At 39.4% G+C, this 12,735-nt stretch overlaps 1 protein-coding gene across 1 annotated transcript; it reads left to right on the forward strand.

Moving 5' to 3' along the window:
* Positions 1-610: 610 nt before the first annotated feature.
* On the forward strand, positions 611-10,265 carry OTOL1 (otolin 1). Its single transcript, XM_077770533.1, has 4 exons — positions 611-974; positions 4,362-4,451; positions 8,412-8,483; positions 9,130-10,265. The coding sequence occupies exons 1-4, from the start codon at positions 611-613 to the stop codon at positions 10,026-10,028; spliced, it is 1,425 nt and encodes a 474-aa protein (XP_077626659.1). The 3' UTR covers positions 10,029-10,265.
* The last annotated feature ends 2,470 nt before the right edge of the window (positions 10,266-12,735 follow it).

The raw sequence follows: 12,735 nt of genomic DNA on the forward strand, positions 1-12,735 counted from the left end.
TTTATTCTCTCTCTCTCCATTTATTACAATAGGTTCTAAAACATTGCTCTCACAACAGGACCATTATCCCTAGTAGATTTAAGGACCGTTTTCACCAGTATTTTTTCTTGAAATAATTGAGTTTGCTGGAATAAACTACTCAGCTCAATATTTTTCATCTCCCTCTAATACAAATGTATTTGATTCCTATAAATCTGAGTGAGGTCAGTCAGGAAATTATACATATTTGTTTTCCACAGGGTATATGAGCTATTAAGTCATGTTGCATTTATTATAGATCATGTTCGTTAGTTGGCAAGATAATTTGAATGATTGAGAACAATATTTTAGAACATGTAGCACTAGGAAAACAACCAGAAAGGAGAATTGAAGCAAAATCTTCCTTTTAATAAATACTTTAAGTAAATAAAATATCCTGTTGTGATTCAAGCACATATTTGCATTAAAATACACTTAAAATATAATTCAATATCATGAATACTGTTTACTTCTATGGTTCATGCTTGTATATATATTTTCTTCTTATATATTTATATCATTTAATCATTACATTTGGATCTCATGTAATATATGTATATATTTCCATTGTATCTTTCTTCCAGCCTCAAATATGTGGATGTTTTCTTGGCTGTGTGCCATTTTAATTATTTTGGCCATTGCTGGTATGGACACAGTAGCAAAGACCACACCACATCCCAAATTTACGAAGAAATCTGAGGGAAAAGAGATGCCGAAGGGTCTAAAGCCGTCCAGTGGCCCAGCTCCGGAAGAAGAGGAAATTCCTTTCACAGAAGTGGCTGAAATGGCGGAACCGACCCCCAAACCGCCAGCCCTAGATTCTGCCTTCGGTACTGCCACTCTCTTCCCCTTTGAAAACTTCACTTTTGATACGGCTGATTTCTTTTTGAATTGCTGTGATTGTTGTTCATCTGTACCAGGGCAAAAAGGAGAACCTGGAGAGTCTGGAAAGCCAGGTATATGAAAGTGCACGAAGCCATATTTCTTACCTGGATATTCTTGGAGTTGAGAGGTGGATTGTAGGTAGAATTGTCCCAAGGGTTTCTGTATTGTCCTGCAAATGGTGACAGGGTCTAGATGTAACATTGTGACAAAGGCAAATGGGTGCTGTGTTGCCCACCAGCCACATGTATGGCTATTAATAAAAATAAAAATAAACATTAATACTAAAAATTCAGTTCCTCAGTCACACTAACCACATTTCCAATGCTCAATAGCCACATGTGGCCAATGACTACTGTATTGGGCAGTACAGACACGGAGCATTTCTGTCATTGCAGAAAGTTCTATTGGACAGCGCTGGTTAGAGCAGAAACGAGACTCCCGACCCCAGCACTGGCACACAGTTCCTCACATTACAAATTTACTACCAGTACAATCTTCTCCTTAACGGCTGATGTAAAAAGGTTAAATGAAAATTCTGCTGTCTAATTAGAATGTGTCCTGGCTGATGGATTTCTGGGGTGCGATTGGTAGTTAGGATTAGAAGTGGCATGTCTGTGAGGTGGAGAATAAGGGGCATGATTCAGTTAGCTCTTCACTGAAATTTCAAGACAACACTGTATCCTTGCCCAGCAAAGTTCTGCATTGAACATCATGGTTACATATTTCAAAATTTCAGACACCTTTAATATATACATTATGCATATAGTGAGTTTTACTGTAATACATTTCGGGTTTTACATGGCATATAGCAGAGAACTCAGGTAAAATTGAGATCAGAATGTCAACTTCAAATTCGCTATTCCCTAAAAAAAAGACATCTATGTTTGTTGTGTCTTGTCCAAAGAACTTAAAGTTATAAAAGAAGAATTGTGCATCCTCATTATGCTTTTCATTAATTTCATCCTATAGTAGGAAACTTTTGGGAAATGTGATCAATATTCATGCAGAGCTGGAATTAAAGGGTAGAGTTGCTGGGCAGTGTTCAGGGCATGAAGATTTCTGGGTTGCTGAAACATTATTGGAAATGCAATGATACCGAGAAAATGACATTTACCAGAATTTCTCTTAGTTTCGTATCTGGCTGGTGATCTGCTTGGGGATGAAGACCCCAAGGGCACGGTCAGGTAAACACAGCTGGTTGCTAAATCATCTTCTAAGCCTGTAGTTCTGTCACAGAGAGCTTTTGTTTTGCCCTTTGGTAGATTAGCTGGATAGTTCTGAGAGCTCAGTCTCTCCTCTAAATACAAAGGACAAATATTCTGGTGGTGTGCCAAATTATTCGCCTTCCTGGTGCTCATATGTTTTAGTCTGACTGGGTCAGCACAGAGTGGAGTGTTCAACAGCTCAGAATGTCTTGACCATCATGGCCCTACCTTGGGGAAGCTTCATTACCCAAGTCTCAGTTTACAAAGTAGTAAAGTGGGGGTGGTAGTGCCTGGTGGCTCAGTTAGTTAAGTGTCAGACTGGGCTGACATGTTCTCATGGTTTTTAAGTTTGAACCCTGAGTTGGGTTCTGTGCTGACAGTTCAGAGACTGGAGCCTCCTTCAGATTTTGTGTCTCCCTCTCTTTGCTCCTCCCCTGTTTTGGCGTGCTCTCTTTCTCTTTCAAAAATAAACATTAAAAAATTTTAAGGGGCACCTGGGTGGCTCAGTCAGTTAAGCATCGGACTTCAGCTCAGATCATGATCTCACAGTTTGGGAGTTCAGCCCCGCGACCAGCTCTGTGCTGACAGCTCGGAGCCTGGAACCTGCTTTGGATTCTGTCTATCTCTCTCTGCTCCTCCCGTGCTCATTCTCTCTCTGTCTCTGTCTCTCTCTGTCTGTCTGTTTCTCTCTCAAAAATAAATAAACATTAAAAAGAGTGGTAAAATGGAATAAGAATAATATCAACTTCATGGGGTCATCAAGAGACAAAATGAGGTAATACACATAAAGACTCACTGTGGTACCTGGGATACAATAAATGCTCAATAAACTGTGTTTATTTTTCCAGTTAGCTGTAGTAGGAGTCTTTTTCTCTTCTCAGCCTAATATGGTCTTGTTTCTGAGATTCACAAATCTTTGTTCTACTTTTACAGTGTTTCAAAAACACTGTTTTGTTAAAAAGTTAGAAATGTAGTATAAAAGGGACATTAAACAAACTTAAAAATAACAATAAACCTACTCAAACCTAACTATTTTACTTTATTGTTATTACGTTTTTAAGTTTATTTGTTTATTTTGAGAAAGTGTGTGGGAGAGGCTGAGAGAGAGGGAAAGAGGGAATCCCAAGTAGGCTCTGTACCGCCAGTGCAGAGCCTGATGCAGGACTCTAACTCACTAACCTTGAGATCATGACCTGAGCCGAAACCAAGAGTTGGACACTTAACTAACTGAGCTACCCAGGTGCCCCACCCACTGCACTCTTCTTTAAGTTTCTTTTTTTTTAAAAAACATTTTTAATGTTTATTTATCATTGAGAGACAGAGAGAGACAGAGCATGAGCAGGGGAGGGGCAGAGAGAGGGGGAGACACAGATTCTGAAGCAGGCTCCAGGCTCTGAGCTGTCAGCACAGAGTCTGACACGGGGCTTGAACCCACAAACCATGAGATCGTGACCTGAGCAGAAGTCAGATGCTCAACTGACTGAGCCACTCAGGCACCCCACTTCTTTAAGCTTCTTAAAAACACCACGGTCTTTTCCACACTTGTTTTTCCCGAAATACTCATTCTATGTATTTTGTGGGTTTTTCATTTGTCATTTTCTCAAGGATGTCTCCTCTGACCCCAGAAATTATGTTCTTTTAACACAATCTGTAATGGGACCTTCCTGTTTTCCTTTGCTTCACTAACTGCAATGTGATAATTCCTACTTATTGGTGTGGTTATTGTTCAGTGTGTATCTTTCCCCTGCTTTCAGCTCCCCCAGGGAAAAAACTGCTGGGGTGTTGATAGCTGATTCCTAACACCTCGCAGGGTGCTTGGTATCTGGGAGGCCTTAGCAATACTTCCTGAAAATATGCATAAGTGAATGAATGAGAAAACCAAAAGCACTAGGTATTGGGTTTCACTACCAATTAGAAAGTGTGGTCCACGTGAGGGCAAGAGCCAGAGAACCTTTTTTCCTTGTTGGATATAGTACTGCTTCCCTGAATCATTTCATTGCTGCCATGAAAGCAGTGACAAGGACTAATGGACTCAATTTAGCTATTCAGGTGGTACAAAATTATAAATCAGACAAAAATATTGACCTTAGAATTATGTAGTAGTTTTTTTCTTACCTGGATTTTATTATTAGGACTCTGACAGTTATTGGTCTCAATTAAATAACTGCTTAAAAGTTTTTTTTTCTTTCCAGAACTAATGAATTTCAAAAGATAATTGCTTTTTGTCCTGATGGGTTTAAATCTCATTTCCAGGTCTTAAGGGAGAGACTGGTGATATGGGGATCCCAGGGCCACCAGGAATTGTTGGACCCCAAGGTCCGAAAGGCCAGAAAGGAGAGAAGGGTAGGTAATTATATCCATTTCATGTCAAAAACTTAAGACATATTCTGCATCATTTTTCAGGAGAGCAACCTGCTAAATAAATACCATGTTCTTGCAGCCGGATCAATTTTTAAAAATGTAAAAAACTTGGTAAGGCATATTGCAAGGTATATTTGATGTAGAAATGTGAGCTTTTAAATAGCCTATTGAGGAATTTTAAACTTTTCTAGTAATGTTTCTCTCTTTCTCTCCACCTTCTTCCCCTCCACACACATAGGCTCTCAAGCATCTTTTCTTTTCTTTTCTTTTTTTTTTAAGAGAGAGAGAGAGAGAGAGAGAGAGAGACCAGGCATGTGAGAGCAGGGGAGGGGCAGAGGGAGAGGGAGAGAAAGAATCTTAAGCATGCTCCTCTCAGAGTCTGATGCAGGGTTCAGTCTTATGACTGTGAGATCATGGCCTGAGTAGAAATTAAGAGTTGGAAACTTAGCCGGCTGAGCCACCCAGGCACCCCTCACACATCTTTTCTATGTCTCATTGGCCACGCAGCAGACCTAGTGACTGGGGGCCACAGGGCATAGTCTCTGGGGAAGGATCCTTTCCTATATACTCCTGAGTGAGCTCTTCCTCACGGTACACATTAGTTTTGTATTAGATAAAACTAACTAGACCAGGCAACCCCATAGAACTATTCTGTTTAGATGGATAGCATCCGTGCTAAGGAGAATATGACATGCCGTTTGCCTCACTCAAATCTGGGCAGTGCCCGTGGTGGGAAGAGAACTGAATTAAAATGCAGGAAATCAAGCTTGTAACAATGATAACAATGACCTTGTACCAATCACTTTAGAGTCTCTGGAAATCAAGGGGAAGAGACTAGATATTTATTTATACCCTATTTACTATTAATGAAGGTTTGTGGTTATGTTTGCTTTCATAGATCTTTCTCCCAGCTCAGAAATTCTGTAATTCCATAGATCTTTCAGCAAGGAGGGGGTCTGCCCTGGGAAATTCCTGGTTTTCTAAGTGCTTCTAGACATTGAGGGAAGGTTACAGATTCACTGGGACATCTAAAAATTCCTCAGTGAATACTACCAGCCTGTAGAACTACCATCTATCCATCAAGTTAAATGTTTTAGCCTCAGTGTCACATGTCAAAAGACCTAATATCATCTATACATCACCCTCCACATGGCTCAGGAACTGTCTCACTCATTTCTAGTAGACTATTCAGTGAAGTAATTACTCAAAAAAGATGCTAAAGTAAGAAAGAGCTACTTCACAGTTGTCAGTTATGCGATTTTCATTCTCGGAAACATTTAATCCTTTTGTGGCTGAATTATGTGAGTAGAAAGCCCTGTGAAATAGAGATGAGTGATGAACCTCCCCAGTGATTCATGCATTTTGGAAGCCAGACTTCTGGAAGTAAAAGAAAAAACAGGGGAGTATCATAAGATAAGGTTCTTAAGATTATGCTTTGATGAAATATCAAAAGTAGAAATTCAGTCAGTCTCTGTAAAGGGACAACTCTACTTTCCTATTATTTCCAGACTTAGCTTGGACTCTTGGTTAAGACTGAAAGTTAAAATAATAAATGAGTTGAATGACTGCATTCTGGTTCATCACAACTGGATTCAGTAAACTCAATGTAAGCAGTTAAATTGAACTTGAGAACCAGAATAACCATGCAGGAAGGTTGGTGCATGAGTATTAACAAGGACGAGGAATAGAAGACGTCCTTCACTTCCATTCAGAGTTGAATTCTCTCCAGAGGGATACAGACATTTTCCTGATGGTTTATGGGTTAATTTCTAAACTGTTAATTTTATGTGGAATGGTAATGGGAGGGGAGCAGCTACTTAGAAAACTGCCGAGCAATTTACGGTGGAATTTCTGTAGCTGGTCTTGTGAAATTTGGTGGGGAAGGGGGTCTCTTCTCACAATTTGTAATTTGCCATGGGATTTCTTTTGCCCTAGTAAAAATAAAACATAAAAGTGAGGTAAGTCAGTCCGAGAAAGACAAATATCACATAATTTCATTCATATGTGGAATTTAAGAAACAAAACTGATAAACATAGGTGAAGGGAAGTGAAAATAAGATAAAAATAGAAAGGGAGGCAAACCATAAGAGGCTCTTCAATCCAGAGAACAAACTGAGGTTTACTGGAAGGATATTGGGTAGGGAGATGGGCTAAGTAGGTGATGGGCATTAAGGAGGGTACTTGTTGGGATGAGCATTGGGTGTTATATGTAAGTGATGGATCACTAAATTCTACTCCTGAAATCATTATTTCACTTATATGTTAACTAACTTGGGTTTAAATTTTTAAAAAAAGTAAAGTTTTCAGCACATAAGAAAAGAGTTATAGCTATAAAATCAAATAAATAAAAATTAATAAATTAAAAAATAAAACAAAAATATTAGTGGTATCACAAATAATACGGTAAACTGATGCCAACCAATGTTATATACAATCATGTCTGACTCTAAACAAATTTGTAAATTTTCATACTTCAGTTTCTTCTGTGGTAAAAAGTGGTTATGAAAATATCTGCTCTATCTTTCTTGAAAGGAGATGCTATAAACTTCTGTAAATGAGAAATGTTCCAATTGATGGACTGTGCTCTGTTATATGAGCCCCTCTGTTATCCAAGAGGCTGTATTAATATCAAATGAGAATTAATTTTGAATTTCAAAGGTTGGAATATTTTTAAAAATTATTTATTTTTTTATTTTTGAGAGAGAGAGAGGGCACTTGCGTACATGCACACACACAAGTGGGGGAGGGTCAGAGAGAGAGGGAGAGAAAGAATCCCAAGCAGGCTCTATGCTGGTGTAGAGCCTGACACGGGGCTGGATCTCATGACAGTGAGATCATGACCTCACATGAAACCAAGAGTTGCCCACTTAACTTACAAGATTAATTACAGATTAATTTTTTTAAGTTTATTTATTTTGAGAGAGAGAGAGAAAGCAAGCAGGGGAAGGGCAGAGAGAGAGGGAGACACAGAAGCCCAAGCAGCATCCATACTCAGTGTGGAGCCTGACACAGGGCTTGTACTCAGGAACTGTGAGATCATGACCTGAGCTGAAATCAAGAGTCAGATGCTTAACCGACTAAGCCTCCCAGGGGTGCCTGGATTAAATTTTTTAAAAATCCTGTTAAGAGCTTGGAACATTACCTGGTACAAAGGAAATGCTCAATAAAAGTTAGTTATTATTCATCCTACTATTATTACTGCTATTATCATTTATAATATAAATGAATTTAGTGTGGCTGTACTGTAACATGAGGGGCCTTTAGCAGGTCCAATATAAAAATCCATTTTGTGGCATTGGGCGTATATCCAAAAACCTAGATCTTTCGATTTCTTTTCAAATATGAGTTCCTATAGTTCTGTGATTTGTCCAAAGAGCATATGAAAAAGATTTCAAACGAAATGAAAATTGGCTTTTTGCTGATGCTCTATGTCAAGGACTTTATATTTGCATTTTACATTTTATATTTATATTTACTATCCTGGAAGGGCTTTTGGTATGATTGGTTTTAGCTGACTGCAGAATGTTGTGCTCTATGTTGTATGGTGGTGACACTCTTTTTTAGGCATTGTGGGGAATATAAAGAAAGGGATATTTTAACTGTCATTCAAAATTCATAAGAAGAAAAACACAAACACGTACATAAATAACAAAACAAAATGTCATGAATTTTGTGAGAGATGTGAAGAGCTGGGGAGCGCTGGGAGAAAAGCTGAATTTTGTGTGAAGAGGTTGGCACTGTCCCCAAATCTCATTTAAATGGTTCACCACCCACTGGAACAAAATATTCCTAATCACGCTCAATAAACCATTTTTCCATATTGTTTTACCTTTATGCATTCTGGTAAAGGAAGCATTGGATTGTAGCATGGTTGCAAAATGGATGTTAGTTATATCCTAACTAATATAGTTGGAAGAAAAGCTAACCTGGGTATCATTTTAGGACTTAAGGGAGAACGTGGGGAACACGGAACAAGTGGGGTTCCAGGATACCCAGGAAAACCTGGAGAACCAGGTAGAGTATAAACTATATGCATTGTGTACAGTCACGTGTGCAGCACAGCCCCCAAGTTTCTTCCTGTTTGTACTTATGCAGGAGGTAAGATGGAAATATGAATTGCTTTTATTCTCATAATTCAGTGTCCTGATTGCTGGAGTGTGCCAAGTACTGGTATGGTAGTTTGGAGACTAGATAAAAGCATCTGAGCTCGTGTCCTCAGTCTATCTGTCTTTGGGGAGAAGATTCCCCCGACTCTTTCTGGGCTTCAGTTTCTCTGCCTGTGAGGGGGTTTGGATGTACTTAATGGAGATGTAGGGGAATTCTTGGGTTGGGCCAAAATGCAAAGGTTAATGGACTACCATGGGTCCCTGTAGTTCTAAATCCTCTTTCTTGTCTGAAAAGTAAAAAAAAAAAAATTAGAACTAGATTTATGAGATTTAAATATAGGTTGTCGCTACTTGGTGGCATTAACTCCTCCCCCTGTGAGAGAGCCGCAGGATCTGAACCGCACAGCTGTTGCTGGGATAGGAGCCAGGGTTCCAGCCTCAGTCAGCAGGTGTCATCTCTGTTTCATGGGCTCTGAGGTAATAGCATTCTGTTTCTAGCATTAGGATCATAAGGATCTGGGATCCTTAAATGTTATTTGAATTTTCTCTTTCAGGTGGCCTTGGTCCTAAGGGGGAGAGAGGAAACATCGGACTGACGGGAGCGAAGGGGCAAAAAGGTTCCAAGGGGGACACGTGTGCAAATGGTACCCAAGGAGATAAAGGAGACCGGGGGGCTGTAGGCTCACCTGGCTTGAACGGAGAGCCTGGGGCCAAGGGAGAGAAGGGGGAGGCAGGGGAGAAGGGCTACTGTGGAGAATCTGGGCAGAGGGGAGGGAAGGGAGAGAAAGGTGAGGAGGGTCTGAAAGGGGATAAAGGTAGCAAAGGAGATACTGGAATGGAGGGCAAAAGCGGCCCAGATGGCCTGCCTGGGGCCCCAGGTGATCCAGGGGTTAAAGGAGAAAAGGGAGAGTTAGGTCCTCCTGGTCCGGTGGGGCCCATGGGGCCAAAAGGTGAGCTTGGGAGCAAAGGGGTCCGGGGATCTATTGGCAAGAAGGGCTCTCGGGGCTTCAAAGGCTCCAAGGGGGAGGTGGCCAGAGTGGTGCGGTCAGCCTTCAGCGCCACTTTATCGAAGCCTTTCCCTCCCCCCAACATCCCAATAAAATTTGACAAGGTTCTCTATAATGACCAAGGGGATTACAGCCCTGTCACTGGCAAATTTAACTGTAGTGTTCCTGGGGCATATGTCTTTTCCTACCATGTCACTGTGAGGGGCCGACCCGCACGCATCAGCCTGGTGGCCCAGAATAAGAAGCAGTTCAAGTCCAGGGAAACGCTCTATGGCCATGAAATAGACCAGGCTTCTCTCCTCATCATCCTGAAATTAAGTGCAGGAGACCAAGTATGGTTGGAAGTTTCAAAAGACTGGAATGGGGTATATGTCAGCCCTGAGGATGACAGCATTTTTACTGGGTTCCTTTTGTATCCAGAGGAAAATTCCGGGATTTCACCATAAACTTGTGTCTTGAACACTGTAGTTTGGGTTCAATGGAATGAACCAGACAACACAGGTAGTGCTATTAAAAAGAACCAATTTCATTGTTTTTCATGAGTATAAAAATAATACAGAAAAAATAAGAAAACTATTGTAACAATTACTATGCCTGTTTTAGGACATCACCTTTTTCAAAAAGTATATTTATATGTATTGGAAAGCACATGTCTATTAACTTTGTAGCTAACATTTTTTCCATTTAGCACTATAATGGCATTTCCCATGCCATTTAAATAATATCTGCATATAAAATATGATATTACATCTGTAATAAATAAATATATTCTTATCAAATATCTTGTATATCTCATATAAGTGTGTGCCACTCTTTTCTGTGTGAGTGTAAGGGTAACAAGTGGCACATGATGGGCTGGTATGTTTTAAGAACTGTTAGGATTGACGTTCAACAAAATGGAGCTATTCCTATGTCAGTTTAATTCAAGGAGAATGCACAGAAAGAACGATAAAGAATAAGTAAACTATCTTTAAAATTAATCACTGTAAAAGTTTGCCCATAAAAACCCTGTATTAGATGGCCTTGTGCGTTGGGTAAAAGATAAAAAATAAGTTGGTAAAGGGGCTCCTGGGCGGCTCAATCAGTTAAGCATGGACTCTTGATTTCGGCTCAGGTCATGATCTCACAGTTTGTGGGATCAAGCCCCTCACTGGGCTCTGAGCTGACAGCGCAGAGCCTGCTTGAGAGTCTCTCTCTCTCCCTCTCCCACACATGCATGCTGGTGTGCTCTCTCTTTCTCAAAATAAATAAATAAATATTTAAAAAAAAAGAAAGTTGATACAGCTATTGCTCAGTCATAGCAAAGATCCAGCCATTCATCAAATTGTTATGCTTAGAAAAACTAAATGTCCCCCAAAGATTCAAGAGTAAAATTAAATCATTATTGATCTAAAATTTCAGCCCTTCCTTTCTTTATGGAAGAACATTTAATTTGGATAAATTGTTTGGCTTCATTATCATCATGTCTATACTAATTAATTCTGGTTATTCAGTGAACGGGTGGGTATTTGGGAATTCACTTGCAATGTGAATATTTAATAATTGTGAATATATAATGATTTAGCAGCCTCATTTTTAAAAGAAACTAATTTATGGACTTTAAATTGAACTTGGTTCAATGAAGACATATAGTTACATAGATTTGAAAATCTCAGTGAGTCACATTGAGAAGTGGGTGATGGGCAGCTCTCTGGACTTGCTCTTCCAGACAAATAAACGTGGAAAGACATGATTCCCTTTTGAGATTTATATGTATATTTAAAATATATTCTACCCTCTTATTTTAATGCATATTTTTATGTTGAAAAAGTGGGAAGAAAACTATGGTTTTTAGGACTGACAGTTGATGAAATATAAAAGATGACTAAATTACTATAGTGTGTGTCTGGCTGTTCTATTAATGGGCAGGTTGTATTGGAAGACTAGTAAGAAAAAGATGTTAATTCATGAATTACTATATTTTTATCCTCTAGATTAAAAAAATTCTTTTTCAATGTTTTATTTATTTCTGAGAGAGAGAGGGATAGTGTGAGCAGGGGAGGGTCAGAGAGAGAGACACACACAGAATCTGAAGCAGGCTCCAGGCTCTGAGCTAGCTGTCAGCACAGAGCCAGACGTGGGGCTCAAACCCACGAACCATGAGATCATGACCTGAGCCAAACCCACAAACCATGAGATCATGACCTGAGCCAAAGTCGGACGCTTAACCGAGACACCCAGGCGCCCCTAGATGTTATTTTTAAAACTTAAATTTAGCAAAGTATATGTTTCCATAATGAAGGTTTCCACATAATGTATGTTCTTTTTAAAAAATTATTTAAAAATTATTATTTTTTGAAAGTATATTTTATTTTGAGAGAGAGAGAGAGAGAGAGAGAGATGGAGAGACAGAGAGAATCCCAAACAGGCTTTGCACTGTCAGCTTAGAGCCTGACAGTGGGCTCAAACTCACAAACAGTGAGATCATGACCTGAGTGAAAATCAAGAATGAGACACTTAACCGATGAGCCACCAAAAAATTAATTTTTAAAAGTTAACTTCAATTTGGAGAATGTTTGCTTAGCTGAGTTAGCAATAAGTTTTAAAAATGAACCATGTGTACATATCATGCTCAAAAATTGTAATTGGGGTTGTGCCCATGATTATCATGATTGTAAATGATTTTACAATTATTTAAATTTCATCATATGAACGATGATCACTTAATATTGCCATTTTCACCATCTCTTAACACAATTTTCTAGAATCTAGATCCATCTTGAATTTTCTGTCTGGACCTGCATACATACAAATTCAGAGAGATACAAATTGTTTCATATTTCTAGCCACTAAGCATGCAACTGTGGTAAACACCAGGCAAGTCATGAGAGCCTTGAGAAGGATGAACTGGAATACGAAGAGAGCAAGAAAATGGATACTCAGCACAACTGAGACAGAATCTTAGGAAGTTGATAAGTTGTATTTCTCTTAATTAAGCACATTCATCGCTCAAACCCTCTTCACACCCAAAAGCAGTATCACCCATTAGCCTTGATGGCATTTGGAGACAGTCACCTTTTATTTGATGAGCAGTAGGCAAGAGGTGTGGAGTTTCCCCAGGGCCTGAAAATGGTAGTAATAGGAATACTTATCTAAGACTGCAAGCTGTGCTGT

Source organism: Crocuta crocuta, unplaced genomic scaffold (assembly GCF_008692635.1).
Source record: "Crocuta crocuta isolate KB4526 unplaced genomic scaffold, BGI_CrCroc_1.0 scaffold226, whole genome shotgun sequence".
Lineage (NCBI taxonomy): Eukaryota > Metazoa > Chordata > Mammalia > Carnivora > Hyaenidae > Crocuta > Crocuta crocuta.

Excerpts from the sequence above, each read along its gene's own strand:
- OTOL1 (XM_077770533.1), top strand. The coding sequence starts at position 611 with ATGTGGATGTTTTCTTGGCTGTGTGCCATTTTAATTATTTTGGCCATT. Across the intron at positions 975-4,361 it reads TGGAGAGTCTGGAAAGCCAG|GTCTTAAGGGAGAGACTGGT; the intron begins GTATATGAAAGT and ends TCTCATTTCCAG. Across the intron at positions 4,452-8,411 it reads AGGCCAGAAAGGAGAGAAGG|GACTTAAGGGAGAACGTGGG; the intron begins GTAGGTAATTAT and ends GTATCATTTTAG.